Genomic DNA, 18089 nt, shown 5'->3' with positions numbered 1-18089 from the left:
CCTAACCTGCGTTGATGATGGCTTACTTCCCTATGAGACAAAAAAAAAAAAAAAAATCAAAAAAAGGAAACTACATTGGAAATAACTGGATTCTTATCATGAAGATAAAGACATTGACTTATAATCTAAAAGCTCTTGCTCTGGAATAATGCCCTGACTCTCCCCCCCCCCACCCCCGCCCCCACCGCCCCAATTCTATTTTGTTAGGCAACTTCCAATTCTTCCTACGTGGGCAGTTGGTTTCCAACTTGGTTCTATGGGAATTCCAACCATCATTGATGGTTGTCTATAATTGAACATGCTTTTTCTATTTCTATAGTCCTAGTTCTAATTGTCTTCTAAAATTGCAATATCAAGATGCACTTAAAACCAAGTGATTGAGAAAACATCTACCTGAATTCCACAATGTCACTTAGTCCTTTTGTGCACACCTACGTTGAGAGTTTTCTGATAAACCATGAGGTGAGGCTGAGTCTCAAAGCTTCAGAAGCTCCAAGGATGTAGGGAAAAGGAAAGGAAATGCAAGGAACAGCCTGACTTCTCTATGTGCCTTTCTCAGCCAGTTTTTACCTCTTGGCACTCTCCTCTAGAGCTTTTAAAATCAAAAGGGGGAAAAATGAGACAAGAAGAGGGATAATGTCAAGAATCCTGTCTGTTGCCCTGGACTAGCTGTGAGTTATCTACAGTAATGTGAAATTCTCTCTGAAAGATAAAGGCTTTCTTATTTTTCCCATCTATAGCCTATATATGTGTGTACATGTATATGATTCACCTGATTGCAGATTTTCTTTGGGGAGACTGAACAAGACGATAGAACGTAATTTGTTTCCATCATAAATGCTTTTCAAAATATAAAATCAAACTCCTAACAGAAATTCTATCAGGGTGTCTGTAATTCTGAGCATAACTGAGAGGTTCCTTTTTAGATGGCAGTGATACGTCTGTGGAGTTTTATTTCCAGGGAGACAGGGCAGGATTTGCTGCTATGCAGACTGAATAATGTTGGAAGCCAACATCATGTCACATTTTGTGTGCACTTTCCAAAGAATAATCCAAGCGTTACAAATGGGACACAGACTGCCATTGTCCCAGGGACACTTTAATAACCCACACCTACAATATTCAACCTGTTGTTTGCATAGGGACAACTTTGGGACACAAAACCCACCAGAACGACTTGGGGAAAGGAGCCATGGAGAGGCAGAGACCCAGGCGCCACGGCACCTCCACATTTCATCCTTCATGGCAAATGAGTCTGTTTGGAGTTTATTTATGCTTGAGGATGGGGGTCGTGCGGCTTGCTTTCTTCAAAGCACCTCAGCGAGCATGTCTTAAATCTGCTGCGTGCTAACTTGGTTTCTTCCTTGTGTTGCACTTTCAGCAGGCTTTGCCAACTTGCAGATAATTTTTGTTTTGTTTTGCATAATGCAGCTCAAATTAAGTAACATGGCCACATGCCCTCAGGATTTAAATTGTGCCTGGCCAGCTTCTTTTATTTTTCTCTCCAGCCCCCTCCCTTCCTCCAACTCCTGGCATCTGTTGTTCTACTAGGATATTCTTCAAGAATGGAAGACTTGGTAGAGGAAGATGAGAAGAGCTAATAATTCTCACATGCCCAATTCACCATCTTTAAGCACTCCTCTACAATTCTTAATTCTTATTACCGTCTTATTTACTTTAGAAAACAAATTCTAATGGCCTAGTACATCAGAACTGATAACCAAATTTCATTTTTACTTTAAAATATTAGTAATGCTTTTCATATTTGATATGGTTAGCATAGAGATAGAAAGATTTAAGAAAATAATGATCAGAATTACAAACCGTTATGATATATTTAATCCTGTTTATTTTGGATAGTATCATAAAAATAACTTTTTTTCTTTTCATAGATGCTATTGCCTTAGTAAATGGTAGTATGTCTGTAAACCATGGAACAATTCAAAACCTAAGAGAAATTTTTTAAGAAAAAACATTTTAGGGGAAATCATAAGGCTAAAAGATTTACAGAAGCATCGTGAAGGAAAAGATTATGTGTGTGTGTAAAATATACAATACTTATCAATAGGAAGCCATATACAGTTCACTTAATTTTTACCTTAATGACAGGTTTCAATTATGTGTAAAATGACAAAAGACAAAAAATAAACTAAAAGCTGATAGTATACATTTTGGGAACCGACATCTTCCTACAATTTAAACTTAAACTTGACACTTATTTAATTAAATAAGTCTCAACAAATCCATAATAATATAACATTTCAAATTTACTTTTGGTGCTTGATATATTTTTTTAAATTAAAATTGCTGTATTTCTTTAACATAATATTTTATTTTTATTATCATTCTTATAACCAGGTGGGTAAGTACAGGCTTCTTCTTGATTCCTATAAATACTATTAACACTGAAATATAAAAATAATATGCTTTACACAGAAATATGTGTATGATGCAGTCAGTTGAGTCTTAAGAGCAAGTATATTAATGGCAAGTAGTTCGTGTGAAAACTGTGTAGATTGCTTTGACTTTACAAGCTGAATTTGAGGAGGAAGAGTTGAGGGACCCAAGTTGGTTCTCTGCTCAGGGTCCCACAAGGCTGGAATATAGCTCTTGGCTGAGCTGCACCCCTTTCTGGAGCCACGGGACCTCTCTTCCAAGATCACCTGTTGTTGAAATAATGCAGTTATTCCTTGTGGCTGTAGGTCGGAAGCCCCTTTTCTGCTGACATCCGGTTGGTCAAGGACCACTCACAGCTCCTTTCCACTTGGCCATTTCCAGAGGCTGTCTTGAGCTTCCAATCTCTCTGGCCCTCACAGGGCCCAGCCCCTATTAGGACTTCCGATTAGCTCAGGCTCAACCAGATCACCTGACTTTCGACTAACTCAGAGTTAACTGATTAGTAACCTAATCACATGAGTCATACTCCATCATATTCACAGGTCCTGCCCACACTCAGGGGGAGAGGATTAGACAGAACTCACATAGCAGCATGTGGGAACTTTGAAGGCCATCTTAGAACTCTGCTTTGCACAAGAGCTAATTACAGAGAGTGAAACAGTTGTGAAGGAAATAAAGTAGGAGATAGAGTGGTCAGAAAAGGCCTCCCTGGGGCAGTAATATTTGATCTGAGACTTGCAGGGCAAAAGAATGGACCTTTGTGGGAATGCACTTCCCAAAGGGTATTGTGTCGCTATTCAAATTCAATGTTCTATCATAATATTGTTATATTTCCACTTATATGTCAAAGTACATACGTACTTTTTGAGATTTTTTTATAACAAAGAAATTCCTACTTCTAATGCATATTTTAAAATAAAACTTCTTTTTCTAGAAGCTCTAATTTAGTTCCTCCAGGACAGAGAATTTGTGATATGTTCGAGCTGTGAGCTGCCTTTCTGGGGGCCCCGCTGAGAAATGCCTCGACAGTTATTGGTGGGGAGGTGCCAAGGCATGTTTGCCCTTGGAAAGACAAAAAGGAAGTCCCCTACAAACTAACAATTATAATTTCATCATGGTGACTGTGTTCAGAACCATTCATACATTAATTCAAAAAGCATCTGTGGTAGGATATTTCTGAAACACGGATTTATGTTCTGTTTTCTACAGTTTTCCCTCCTTCCTACTCCAAACACAGAGCCAGGCTTTTTGTGTTTCTTTGACTGAGGTGGGGGTGAGGTGTTGCCAAGTGGAAAGCAGAGCTGGCACGTGTTTTTCCTGCCTTTGGTACAAACTTAAGTTTCTCAGAGATGATGTTAGAAGATCTGGAGATGCAGAAACACCAGAGAGTTACTATGGAAGCATTAAGTAAGGAGAATGGCTTAGGGGAGAGGGAGCTGTCAGTGAAAGGAGACCCTGTGAGGAGACTTGTAGTGCAGGACTCCAGCCTCTCCAAATAATCTAACTTCCAAAATCCGAGGAAAAGCAGCAAAGCCTTTAAACTTGGAAGGGCTTCTCCCTTCACCCTGGGACATCTCATTAGAAACCAATGTGGACCCATGATTAGACGAGCCTCTAGAGATGGTGGCTTGTGTTTCAAGACCCAGGACCATGGCCCAAACTTGGTTTGAGGGCATGCACATGTGGGGGAGGTGGAGAACCTCCCTAATGACTGACTGAATTCCCCAAGTCAAGTTTAAATCACCTGTGAGTTCATGGACTATGCATCGGGCACATACTCTTAAGTACTTATGTACCACGTGCATCAGGGAACTGCTAACAAATTCTGTCCTCATTAAGCTGAATTACTCACGTAGCAGAATTGTTCTTAAATATGATACTGACAGCATAGACTCAGTTTTGCTAGTTTAAATGGTTTGAAGCCTTTCTGTACCTTTAAGATAACAGTCTTCCTCCACCTTCTCAAATGCCACCTCCTACCCTCTGAATATATAGAATATATGTGAATGGGGTGTTGGTATAGAAGAAAGTTGGACCAGTTAGGTTTTTTGTTTTCAGTCATTTATTGAGGGCTCTTTATCATCCAAGTATCCTGGGCTTACAAAGATAAGTAGCACCAATTCTTGCCTCTGATCTGAGAATGGAGAAAGGCAAGAGAGAGAAAAGCTGTTATAGGCAGTATGGATAGTGATTACTCACCAAAGCTCAGGAACCAGAAAATGGGAGTTCAAATCTAAGCTCTTCAACTGCTTAGCTGACTGATCCCGGGAAAACCATTCACTGATCTTGAACTTCAGTTATCTTACCCATTAAATAATTCCTACAATTAACAGATTCTAGTAATGATTCTTGCCTCATGGTGATGTTGTGGCTATGAGTGTTTATGAAAGCTCATTATTATATACAAGTCGTTGCAATGCAATATTGTAAGTACTGTGATATTGTATTTATGTAACTCCACGTTGATTTTTTAGTCAACACATCTTTATTGAGGACCTACTATGCTACTAGAGCTGAGTGATAAAAGTCATGTAAACTCTCCAAGTCTGCCTCCTTTGTAAAATGAAAAATTTGGAATACATGACCCCTATAATCCCTAAAAATTGATAGTGAACTTAAGGGGAATCTGTACAAAATACCAGCCCATTGTTCTTTTAGAAAAATATTTAGATCATATCCACATATATAGGGAAGAGGGGAAGAGCCAGAAACAAAAGAACAGAAAATATTAAATTGAGCCAAGCAACTATCTATTTTTAAAATAAATACAAATATTGGAAGCTAACTGGTAACTAAAATTTTGAATAATTGAATCATTTCACAATTCCTGTAGTGAAACAGAGACTATGTGACTAGCTGGAGAATTTAATCAACAAAAGTGACAATTAATGTTATTTAGGTGGATGTCATATTTCAAGCATATACCCCTTTACTCATTATGTAATAAAAAGTTTAATTTAAAATCTGATTGAATTCAGTCAGCTAATTTCTAATAGAATTGCTATATTTCGTTTTTGTTTAAAAAGAAAAATATTTGAAAAAATTCAGAGGTGTCTGTTTTCCCAAGAGATTTCTCTAAACATGGCTGTAATACTTTTCAGTGAGACACTCAGGAGATCTTATTTTAGTGATTAGTCAGATAAATGGAAGCATAACTAGGTCTAGAACTCATCAATCTGTTTTAAAAGGCTAGATTTCTCTTCAATTTTGCACATTTTTAGAAGCACGTGTATTCCTTGGGTTTGAATTAATACAAAGAGTATGTGTTAGTCTGATACTAGGCATGCCACATTGCAATGTCATTTTGTGGGTCAAAGGTAACACCTCTACAGAAAAGAAGGGAAAGGGGGAAAAGAACTGTAACCATAGCAAGACCAGATTTCTAGCGCCATTAAAGTATATGAGGTGACAATTGGTGCAATGCAGTGTGACAGCAGCAATCCTGTGTAAGCTGGGAAGCCCTGTGTGCATTGCTCCTTCAGAACTGTGGCTTTCACTGATGTTTATAAACGGGATGAGAACATGATAGGACCCTTTGCAAGCAGCCACTGCCTAAAGCTGGAAAGGATTGCAATGTCTAATACACACCTCCATAGCTTATCAAATTTAGGATCAGATAATTTAGAAGCATTCAGTATCTAGAAATGCTGTGTAACATTAAAGACAAAAATAGGATCAGTTTGCATTGCATCGGAAAGATAAAAGTCCTTCTTTTGTATTCTTATAGTTGTATTAAAGATACAGTTTTTGTTTAAGTAAAACGGACCCATTAAACTTTCTACATAACATTTAAATGAGTATGGTAAATCCCACGCCTTTTCTATTATCAAAGAAATTTTTCATATCTGACATACAGATATTTACACAAATATTCATAAATAGTAACTCAGATATGTTTGGTAGAAGCCCAAGAGACCTTGTAGTTATAAAAGTTATTTTATAGTTATTCCCAATTTGTTAAAACAATCCTCTTGTATCATTGTTAAAAACATGTACTTGGCCAATATTTGAATAATTGAATTATATCTGAAATTATTTTCTCTCTTTGTTTTAAGCTGTGGATATAGAGGCCAAAGGTAAAAAGAACTAGAGCGATTAGCTGGTGGACTTGTTATCTGAGCATAAAATATGTTGGAAAATGCCGAATGGATTAAATGACACCACTAATTATTTTCCTAGGAGTTAATAGGTAATATTCTTAGCACAAACACATAAATAGTGCTCAATACACTTACTAAACTGAATTGAACTTAACTGAAAGTGATCAACCATTTGCTTATCAAATTTCCATTTTTTTCCTAGATTATTCAGCTAGCATATTATTTTTCAGTAGGCCTAGCAATATATATATATATATATATATATATATATACACACACACACTATATACATACTCATATACTATATATAGCATATGTACTATATATATACTCATATATATGAATGTATACATGAGTGGGAACTCACTAATGCCAAAGTAAATTATATACCTAATTAATACAGATTAGTTCACTAAATCAATCAAACCATATTGGTACTACATTTGTAGTTACTATGCTTTTCCAGCTGTTAGGTTTTAGAAACAAAAGGTTTCTTTTAGATACTTGGGTAAAAGTTGAATTTAACTAGTATCTGATCATCTTAAAGTGATAAGTTTGTATATATGTAAACATAAACTGCACTGTTTTTCCTTATTTTCTGTTTTTTTTTATTTTCAGTTCCAAGTTCTAATTCAGTGACATAGTCCTGAAAGATTTGCCACATAAAGTATAATATGTGAGTAAACAGAGATATTTTAAATAAGACATAACACCACTTTATTAAATATTTTTAATTTATGAAAATAGAAATACTGATATGGGGTATAAAAAATTAACTCCTCCTTCTATCTAGACCTTCTATTAATACTGTAGATCGTGCCTTCTAACACTAGTCTGACAATACTTACAACAGCATTTCCTCCAACTTCATAAATAAGTAAATAGAAAGTTAAAGCACTGCACTTTCTCACCTCATTTTTTAATGGCTAGGACCACGTACCACTGAAAATCTCAGCTATGCTGATGCCATAACAGCAGTGAAATGGAAACAAACGAATTTGTAAATTATAGAAGAAATTTGGTTAAACAAATACATAAATGCATAGAAAGAAACATATCTCTGGTTAAATTACTATCACAAGCTCCATTCAGGTTAAAAATCTCACCAAATGCCTACCTCATTATTAAATTTTATAGCACACGTCCTTTTAGAATAATATATGTAGAATCTATTGCGTGTTTGCCCCTGCTCTTATCTGTTCTGATCCTGTTTTGGAGAGAGAAAACACAGCTCCTGGGCCTGAATATTTCTGGCTCTCACACAGTAGCTGCTTCAGACCTGTGTGCTTATGTTTCCGATTCCTGGGAAGTTCTCTTTGCCACAGGGCGTGCCCTGAAACACATCAAAAGAACCAAGTTCTACAAAAGAAAAAAGAAACTCAAGTAGGCTTGAACATACAAAGAGAGGGAGAAAGAGATGAGAAAGGGGCCAGGCAGAGTGTTGAATACAAAATGAGTTCAACCGACCCCAGGAGCTCTTCATCACTTACATTTATCTTATTCTGAGAGAGGGGCGTCAAACCCAGCCCTGACATAAACCACCCACTGCCATTGACTTTGACTCTATGTGTGAATGAGTGAGTCTGTGTGTGTGTGTGTGTGTGTGTGTGTGTGTGTGTGAGAGAGAGAGAGAGAGGGAGAGAGAGAGAGAGCGTGTTGTACATAAAAAGGAACAGATTTCATGAGGTATCACTGTTACCTCACAAGAACCAAAAAGACAATGTTTAAAAACACAAATTACCAAAGTCCTAAGTAAATACATTTAGCACGGTTTTTCATTTAATCAATCAATAGTGTTTGTATCAAAATCTTCTAATTGTGCATTGCTTTAACATCTTTGCTACCGTATTTATATTGTACTTTCTGTGCTTGTTGTTGTAAAGCATGTGAGATTTCCCATTTCTGCTTGCAGTATTTTTTCCATGTTTAGTTTTCAGGGTCAGAGCTCATGGTCAAAGTCTCTGCAACCGATACATTCTGTATGATAAGTAAAAAACATAATTAAAATATAAATGGTCCAAAAACTGAAAAATAAGGAAATATTTTCTAAGCCCATGCTAATTTCATCTTTGAAACTACTGCTCCCAAATTCTGACTCTCTGCGTTGTTTAAAAGTATATCCCAATTAATAAATCCCTTAAAAACAAATTTTACTATCCCAGTGGGATTGTGTTCTTGAACGTCTGCACAATTTATCTAGAGCTAGAAAGTGTAATGTCAGGTCTGCTTTCACTGTAGTCATGTAATGGAAAATGGCCTTTAAATTGGTGGTTTAGAGGTAAGTAAATTAACAGTGAATAGAAAAAGATAAACTTGCAAAAAACATTAGAGAAAAAATGCTATCAAAAAAACTATTCTTATTAGAAAGATTTAAAAATATTACATAAGAGGCACATTTAAAACTTCTGGGGCACCTGGGTGGCTCAGTCAGTTAAGTGTTCAACTTCAGCTTAGGTCATGATCTCATGGTTCGTGAGTTCGAACCCCGCATCAGGCTCTGTGCGTGGAGCCTGCAGCCTGCTTCGATTCTGTGTCTCTCTCTCTCTCTCTGCCCCTCCCCCACTCACACTCTGTCTCTCTCTTTCTCTCAAAAATAAATAAAACATTAAAAAACCTTAAAAGTTTTTTTTAATTTAAAAAAAAATAGTAGGATCGAGATTGTTTCCAGTGCATAAGAAGCTATAATCTAACGTGCTCGTATTGATTTCCTAACACAGATCAACTTGTAGTGTGCACCTACCAATATTATGATATTTATTTCATTTTGTTGCTTACCTGAGATTTTCTAACTTCTACTTGACTGTGTTAACATTACTTTTATGTCCCAGACTACTGATAAATTGCCAATATAAGATAATTCTCACATGTTGCATTTTTTAATTGGTATTCAACACAAAAACTGAACTTTTTTTAAAAAAAGATTTTTGCAAAAGGTCATAAGCACGTCTAGGTGAGTGTGTCAGGTTTTCTTAGAGGACTGTGCCAAGCGCCGCTCGGATGGCATTGCTTGAACAAAGGGTTTCAGTTAGCAGTCTGGAAGGAAAAGGTAAAATCCCTGTGGCCATCCCGTTTATGCACAGCGGCATCGTAAGGCCTTAACTAAAGTGACCTTTCAAACTCATTTACAGGCTCTTTCTCAGTTCCAGCTTTTTTTCATTTTCTTAAGCAAATAAACTGAATTCTAAACATTAAAAGTTTAGGCAGTCACGCTCTACTCTGATACATCAGTAATAATAAAATAAAATTATGTGATCTCAATTTCATTTCTACAATGAATTACCCAGAAAGTCCATTCTGGGAGACAGCAAGAGGGAGAAACAAAGAAACATGATAAAGAAAAAAAATAGAACCTAAGTCACAGTTCTGAATGTTAATAGTCCTGGACTCCGTTTTTTTTCTGCCTTCAAAATCAGCCCCTTTTCAAATGTATCACACGAATTCACCCTGCGAGTTTATGTGGTTCATTTTTTTTTTTTTTTTTTGCATACTTTGTGATTAACATGTAACCCACCACAAGGTGTATATGCAACAATGGAAACCCAGTCAGAAGACTTGCAACTTTCTTAAAGATTAAAAACACAAACTACATAAAACTCTACCTCCACCACATCACAGCCAAATCCCGGTAGCTGTGTGTGATGTTTCCGGGCTGAACAACCCCTAGAGCCTCAGTGAATTGGTGAAAGAAAAAAAGAAGAAAAGCATATCACAGCTTTTGCAGCGCCCTCTGAATTCTGCAGGTCAAATAATTCACTCTAACTGGAGGCTTTACAAGCCTGAAGGTCAGTCAGTCTTGACCCTGGATGTTATGGTGTTCTCAGCAGGCGGCACCTTGCCTTGGGTACCTTTTCCATGGCACTGTCTTGGCGTCCCTCAGAAAGCATTTACTGGTTTCCTACAGTATCCTGTCCTTTCTGAGAGAAACCCTTTGCTACATGACTGATGGGGCTGTATTTTTTTTTTAATTTTTTTTAACGTTTATTTATTTTTGAAACAGAGAGAGACAGAGCATGAACGGGGGAGGGGCAGAGAGAGAGGGAGACACAGAATCTGAAGCAGGCTCCAGGCTCTGAGCCATCAGCCCAGAGCCTGACGCGGGGCTCGAACTCACGGACTGCGAGATCGTGACCTGAGCCTAAGTCGGACGCTTAACCGACTGAGCCACCCAGGCGCCCCAATGGGGCTGTATTTTAAACAATACATTAACAGACCATTTAAAAAGCCATTTATTAAGCCAAGGCCCAAGCTCTTGGAGACATAATGTTAATCTTTCCAACGATACCTTTTATGATCACCTCAAAATTCAAATACCCAAAAGCAATCTCTCTTCTGCTACTAATGTGTCTAACTGTCTAAAGAACAGTCATCTCCAGAGGTGGCCGGGACTAGGAACGTAGGCTCTGAGGTGGGGCTGCCATGACTTTAAACACATTTCTCAACTTCTCTAATCTAGTTCCCTATCAGTACAATAGAGATAATAGTAGTTCTTACCTGATACAATTGTTGTGGAGAATAAATGAGATTGAATTAGAAATTAAACCAAAGTGCCTGATGCAACCTCTAACGGGGATTCAATAAATTTTAACTAGTGTTACATTTACAAAATAATCTTTGACTAGTGCTTCTTGATTCTTCCTAGCAACCAACTCCAGAGATGCATTTGCTTGGCATGTGTGCCTTTTCCCTTACATTCTTAGTGCTTTGGTTCCAGACCCTTATCTCCTCATAACTAGACTGCTCTAAGGATACTTTCTATGGATCCCCTAGTCCATTTTTCCTTCATTCCAACCTGTATGTCCTGCCAGTTTGAGTTTTCAGACGTAATGCTTTCAGCAGTGCTACTGTTGTTAAAAATCTGTACTGATTTCCTCTTTCTTACTCCTCTGCCTACAAGAGCCTACACACTCTGATCCTGCTCAATCTATTTATTATCCCCTGATGGAAAAATCAGTTTGCTGTAGACAATTTTCTGCCATATAGTTTTTTTCATTGATTCCCTCACATAGTCAACAAAGATTTATTGAGGGCCTACCATGGACCAAATGCAAGGGATGCAAAGGTATTAGTTTCCAAGAATGTAAAATTAAATAAAGTAGTCTCCCTGCCATCAATGAGACTATCACAGACACTGGACAATTAAACAACTCATAATATACCAGGTAAGAAGAACTCTAAAGAAGTAGAAGGACAAAGAAAAGAAAACTATACTGCAACATTCTGTCTATAGGTGGGAATGAAATGATTACAACGTAACAAAGCATTGGGGTGCTTCAGTGGCTCAATTCGTTAATCTTCTCACTCTAAATTTCAGCTTAAATTGTGATCTCGTGGTTCTTGAGATCAAGCCCCACCACCGGCTCCTTGCTGACAGTGTGGAGGCTGCTTGGGATTCCCTCTCTCCCTCTCTCTCTCTGCCCCTCCCCCACTCATGCACATGCACACTCCCTCTCTCTCAAAATAAATAAACTTTATATATATATATATATATATATATATATATATATATATATATATATATAAAACAAAGTATTATTTGCCACACTATTACTGGGAATCATAGGGACCTAAAAGTTTGTGTATTTTTGCCCTTGATTAAAAATGCCCTCAACTTATCAAAATTCTGGCCATCCCCATAAAAACAGTCCTACCTCCCGATGATATCTTCCTTCATTGTTCCAATACTTGATCTTTTTCTCTGGAGCTACTATAAGTCTGCATTATTTAACTTAGTGGTTGGTTATATGGAATCTTCAGGTGTTGAATACTGCTTTCTTTTTTTTTTTTTTTTTTTTTTTTAATTTTTTTTTTTCAACGTTTATTTATTTTTGGGACAGAGAGAGACAGAGCATGAACGGGGGAGGGGCAGAGAGAGAGGGAGACACAGAATAGGAAACAGGCTCCAGGCTCCGAGCCATCAGCCCAGAGCCTGACGCGGGGCTCGAACTCCCAGACCGCGAGATCGTGACCTGGCTGAAGTCGGACGCTCAACCGACTGCGCCACCCAGGCGCCCCTGAATACTGCTTTCTATGTGACAAACATTTCCCTAAGATACAAGCCTACTAAAGGCAGAATTCATGTTTTATATACAAGTGCATTTCTTATTTTCCAAACAACCTAACTTAATTCTAAGACAACTATAGTAATAAATAACTAGTAATTGGTTCACTTATTTTTCATGAGAAATGTGTATTTTTTAATGAGTATTTTTTTCACATTTTTTTCTAGCCCAAAATTTCCTAAAATCTATGCTATGTAGCATTAGTTCCACAAGATGCTAATAAATATTACTCAAAACCTTAACTCATGTTGAAATTTTGGGGAAATACTGAGTTAAAATAATTAAATAAGATTATTTACTGCAAGATTATTTACTTCCCAGAGCTTTAAAGCTTGTATAATTTAAGTCAAGAACAGTAAATATTAAGCAGTGTTTCCCAAATCCACTTAATGACAAAACCCGTTTCCTGAAATTAGTGTTCACGGGGCTCACTTTGAGGAATTCTGTTGTGTGTTAAGCCTATGGAGCTGATTTCTATTTTTAGGTCAAACCATTTGCATAACGGAAATAACTGGTTATTTAATTTAATTAACTGGTAAGCACTATCAGTCCACTAGCACAATGAAAAACATTTAGGTTTCTCTAAGTTCTGTAACATTAGCAAAGATTGTGATAAACATAAAATCTGGGCATAAGTTCTAACAAGGTCATAGAGGCAAGGATCACACCTTCAGAAGCTGGCCAAAGTTAAAAATCATGATTTGTGCCTAGGTTCAAGGATCCTGCTATTGATTTAAATTTTTATGATTCTGTTATTTAATGGTTGAATTATGAGGTCTACCCTTAGGTTTCAAGAAGGAACAAAGTTCCTTATTTAAGAGCACATATTGAATCATTAATAGATGAATATATATTATTCAGTCATAGAAAAGCCACAGTGGATTATTATTCAGCCATAGAAAAGAATATCTTGCCATTTATAATGACATGGATGGACCTAGAGGGTATTACATTAAATGAAATAAGTCAGACAGAGAAAGACAAATATTATATGATTTCACTTATATGTTCAGTCTAAAAAATGGTTTTAAATGTACAAAGAAACAAAACATAGAGCCAGACCCATAAATACAGAGAACAAACTGAAGGTGGCAGAAGGGATGGGGTGGAGGGATGGGCAAAGTAGGTGATGGGGAGTGAGAGATTTGGAATATCTCAGTTATGGAATGAATAAGTCATGGGGATGAAAGGTACTACATGGGGAATATAGTCAGTGGTATTGTAATAGCATTGTACAATAGCATTGTAATAGCACAATAGCATTGTGAGGTGACAGATGTTAGCTACACTCATGGTGAGCATGGCATGATACTTACACTTGTTAAATCACTATGTTGTACCCTAAAACTAATATAACATTGTATGTCAACTGTACTTCAACTTAAAAAAGAAAAAGAGCACATATTTAAATAGGTGGGTTAAAATTTATTTGACAATATCAATTCTGACTAGTGATTACAACTTTAATAGGATTTATATTACTATCTTTATTAGTTGTAAACGTTTACAAATGGTCTGAAACTAATAACGAAAAGTCAAGATCTAAGGAAACAGGTTGCAGAATATTACATGGAATTGTATATCCTCACCAACTTTGACTCTGTGTGAGTCTTCTCTTTCTCTTTCACTTTGTCTTCTGGGGAAGATACCCAAGGTCCTATCCAGTGTAAATTACCAATTTATCCTAATCCAGACCTGGCTGAACTCCAAGGCCCTCCCTTAAACAGTTGTAGTGAACCAGCAGTCAGTATGCCCTGCTTTCTGATGGCTGCCTGGAGTCCAGAAAATGCACGAAGCCCAACATAGGAGGTTTGCAATGGCTGTAATCATGCTCCACTCTGTTTACAGTGGACCTTTAAAGTGGAGCCAGTGCCTTGTAAGTAGTGGTAGAACCATGGAATGCCAAATCTTGTCTGAAATCAAGCTTGATGTGACCTTATGCTTTATTTCCCCACAGGCTTCATCCCTGCAAAATGAAACTACAACATCTGAAAGAAGGAATGCTTGGCCATTAAGGCCATGCTTGAAACTTGGCACCAATACTTGGAGAAGCCAGGCATCCGGTCATGGCCTGCACCAATCATCACAACTGGGAGGTCCTCTGGATGATCCATAACATCTACCAGACCCACAGCTGCCAATCACTTTCCCATCTACCAATTTCAGGACCCAATAGATCCTGAAAACTCAAAACTGGTGAGCTGATGTACTATATCCTAAGTTAAAAATTCTTATCCAGTTCAATTAAGTTGAACTCACCAGGCTGTGACACCCAAAAACCTTTGCTGTAATCCACTTGTAGAAGAGCAACAACAGGATTGCCCCTTTCAACCAAAGGTCATGGGTCTTGCCCAAACCAGCCCATTAGCCTTGGAGGGATGCTTCTATGGAGTGGATGTCTTACCTATGTGTCCTGGTCAGGAGCACTCACACTGAGGTCCAGGTCCATACCATGGCAGCTGTGTCCTCCAGCTTCTACCTGTTTAAGATTCACCACACTCTCAACTGTGGGTCTTGGGACTTCTGACGGCCAAGTGTTCAGGAAGATGCGGAGGACCTAGGAGAATGTGCCTTGGCAGAATTGAACCAGAAAAAGACAGAGGCCTCTTCCATCCCTACTGAAATATTGGTGATTGTGATGAACAATATCTGGAGAATTTTATCACAGAGCTCTCTCCCTATTACTAAAACAGCATTGTCTTCACATTTGCCCCAACGATTCACTTTTCTCCATGCCAAGGGACATTGCCTTCACCTTCAGTGGGCGTCAAATACCTGCATTCCACATGGATCCCTGGCTAAGGTAGAGCCTCCAGTTTGAATCCACATCTAATAAATTTGTCTTTGTAGATAAAGATCACTTGGATCATGAGATTACACCCTTGAAAATAGCAGTGCCTGTGTATACTACCCACCTCCAAAATAACGGAGTAATCCCTATACTCAGTTCCATATTCATCTATAATACCTCTTCCATGCAAATCAGTTTCGTACAAGTAAAATGTGGAAGCATCCCATAAAACACCCCCACCCCTCATGAATTCAACCAGTTTTTATTGAGGACCTATCATGTGCCCATGTAAATGGAAGTTTACATTCCAATGGGTATGTCATAAAATTAAACAGCATAATGAGTGCTATAGCATTGTAATGATGGCCATGAGAATTCCCTCATCTCTGTTCTTTGACTACCCAAGGATCTCCTAGTTGCCCAGGCTGACTCACAGATGATCTTCTAATATGCCAAAGCAACTACTAAGATTCAAGCCAATAGGCAGAAGTGCCCAGGGGACCTCCTGCAAGTGGTGATCCTATGTATTCTGGTTACTAATGTATTATTTCTAAACCATCTGACTTTTAAACAAGTTAGATGCTCACTTACTAAGCGCCTTCCCATCATGTCATCAAACTGGTAGCCCTCATTGTAGCCACTCTTGGGTAGAATCAGGCTGTGAAGTTGGAAAACGTGGCTTTAAGTTTGGGTCCTGGCACTTATTATGCCTGTGGGCAAATCACTTAAACTCTTTGGTCTTTGGTGTCTTTCTCTGCAAAATAAAAATAAAAACATCATATACGATACCTACCTCACAGGGTTGTTGTGAGAATCAAGTGAAAATGTATGTGAAAGCACTTTGTAAACTTTGCTATTTTTGATCACCCCATTTTCCATGGATTCTTCCTTCTCCCCACCAAATACAATACTATAATTTACCAGAAGGATGTACTATTACACCATCCCCCCCCATGCAAGTGAATGGTACAAAGAAGATGAATTACATGCCCTCCTAGATATCTGGTTTCAGTATGGTAATTCTGATGCCTCACAAAATGACAAGTATAGAAGCCACAGGACCAAAGCCAGGGCCCTACTGCTATACAGACAGACATTCCACCATTAACACATGATTGGACCCAGATACCAGTCAGCCCTCTTGATGGAAGGCTTTCCCCAGAACCCACTATAAAGAACCTACTCTTGGCCCCAAAGAAATAACCAGACAACAAAAATTCAGGGACTCACCTGGGCTCTAGCTGCCAAAGAAATCACCAGCTACTCCAGTGGGGAACATGCCTCCCAAGGTAGAGTAAGAAGACTTGGTTAAAGGAGACACTGATCCGATTAAACAAATACAAACCATCCTTACTGCCTGACCTATTGTTGTTGGGCTGGAAAGAAAAACTCCTTGTCATTCATTTAAAGCAAAGATTTGGTGACACATTTCTTCTTTTTTTTTTTTTTTTTTAAATTTTTTTTTAACATTTATTTATTTTTGAGACAGAGAGAGACAGAGCATGAACGGGGGAGGGTCAGAGAGAGGGAGACACAGAATCTGAAACAGGCTCCAGGCTCTGAGCTGTCAGCACAGAGCCTGACGCGGGGCTCGAACTCACGGACTGCGAGATCATGACCTGAGCCAAAGTCGGCCGCTTAACCGACTGGGCCACCCAGGCGCCCCCACATTTCTTCTTTAAGCACAGATTTTCCCTCAAGCCAGCCTGGCTCTTGCCTTTCTGATTTTGTCTTGTCTGCTCCCTGTCTGTCCAATAGATTTGTGCTGAGATGTATTCCTGGCTTGCAAGTCTTATATGTTCCTCTTACACACACACACACACACACACACACACACACACACCAATGAAGAATCCCACCCACATTTCCTATGCTACCCTCATAGTCAAGCCCAAGCCTGACCTTCTATTTCTAGCGATTCAAAATTGATTCTGGATTGGCTGATCGAATCTGAGTTCAGTCTCACTGGAACAGTCTATCCCAGGCTGGAATGCTGACTCTGTTTCAGTCCTGGGTAGAAGTTTAAATAGAATACCTATGGAGTCATGGATACCCATAACTTCTTTAGGAAAAGAAAATTTATTTTTGCCTTCTACTTAGAATATACCAGCTTCTCCAAAACTAAGAACATATTAGCATGTGCCTCCAGGAATAGCATAAAGTTTTTATACTAGATCTCCTGAGTGAAGAGAATGATGCCAATGTACCAAAAGATCAGACAGTATTGGCATCCCAGAAGCTCTGGAGTAAGATCTTAAGCTTAAAATATAAAATTTCAACTATAATCCATGCTTCAGTTTCCTGGAGCAAAGGAAGAGGATTACAGGGAAAATGTTGATTCGATGTTTATATCAGTTTTAAAAATATTTTTAAATGTGATGAAAAATAATTCACAATTTCCTCCTTGCTCTAAGTCAGAATAGCTGATCTAATATACCAACTCAGTGAGCTGAGAAATCGCCAAATCTTTTTTTAAGGCTATAATATTCAATTTTCATTTTCAATATTTCTAACTTTTTAAAATTAAAACAGTGTCTTCTAGTTTACAATCACTACTTGTTGTGGGAAGGAAGCCAGAGAGACTCAGAGTCCCAGCCACCCAAGGTCAGAGGCACTGAGCCAAAGGACCCAGCAAAGAGAGGCCCAAGCCAAGAAGAAAAGCTGTTGCTGAAATGGCAGACCAAGCATATGAAATAAGATGATCTCCAGGTCATGGTAGTTGAGAAAGAAGAAAAGACAGAT

The 18089-nt window shown here is 38.1% G+C and overlaps 1 protein-coding gene across 1 annotated transcript in view; it reads left to right on the top strand.

Annotated features, from left to right (window-relative positions):
- Positions 1 to 16779, top strand: part of GRID2 (glutamate ionotropic receptor delta type subunit 2) — a 1503942-nt gene extending 1487163 nt beyond the window's left edge. The window contains exon 16 of the mRNA XM_086704576.1: positions 14514 to 16779. Coding sequence (XP_086560702.1) covers positions 14514 to 14672 — 159 coding nt within the window. The 3' untranslated portion in view covers positions 14673 to 16779. The remainder of the gene's footprint in view (positions 1 to 14513) is intronic.
- Positions 16780 to 18089: the final 1310 nt, after the last annotated feature.

Source organism: Puma concolor, chromosome B1 (genome assembly GCF_028749965.1).
Source record: "Puma concolor isolate L17-30 chromosome B1, mPumCon1.1.hap2, whole genome shotgun sequence".
In the NCBI taxonomy this organism is placed as follows: Eukaryota; Metazoa; Chordata; class Mammalia; order Carnivora; family Felidae; genus Puma; species Puma concolor.
The sequence above is the reverse complement of the archived record's forward strand: the minus strand, read 5'-3'. Positions and strand labels throughout refer to the sequence as shown.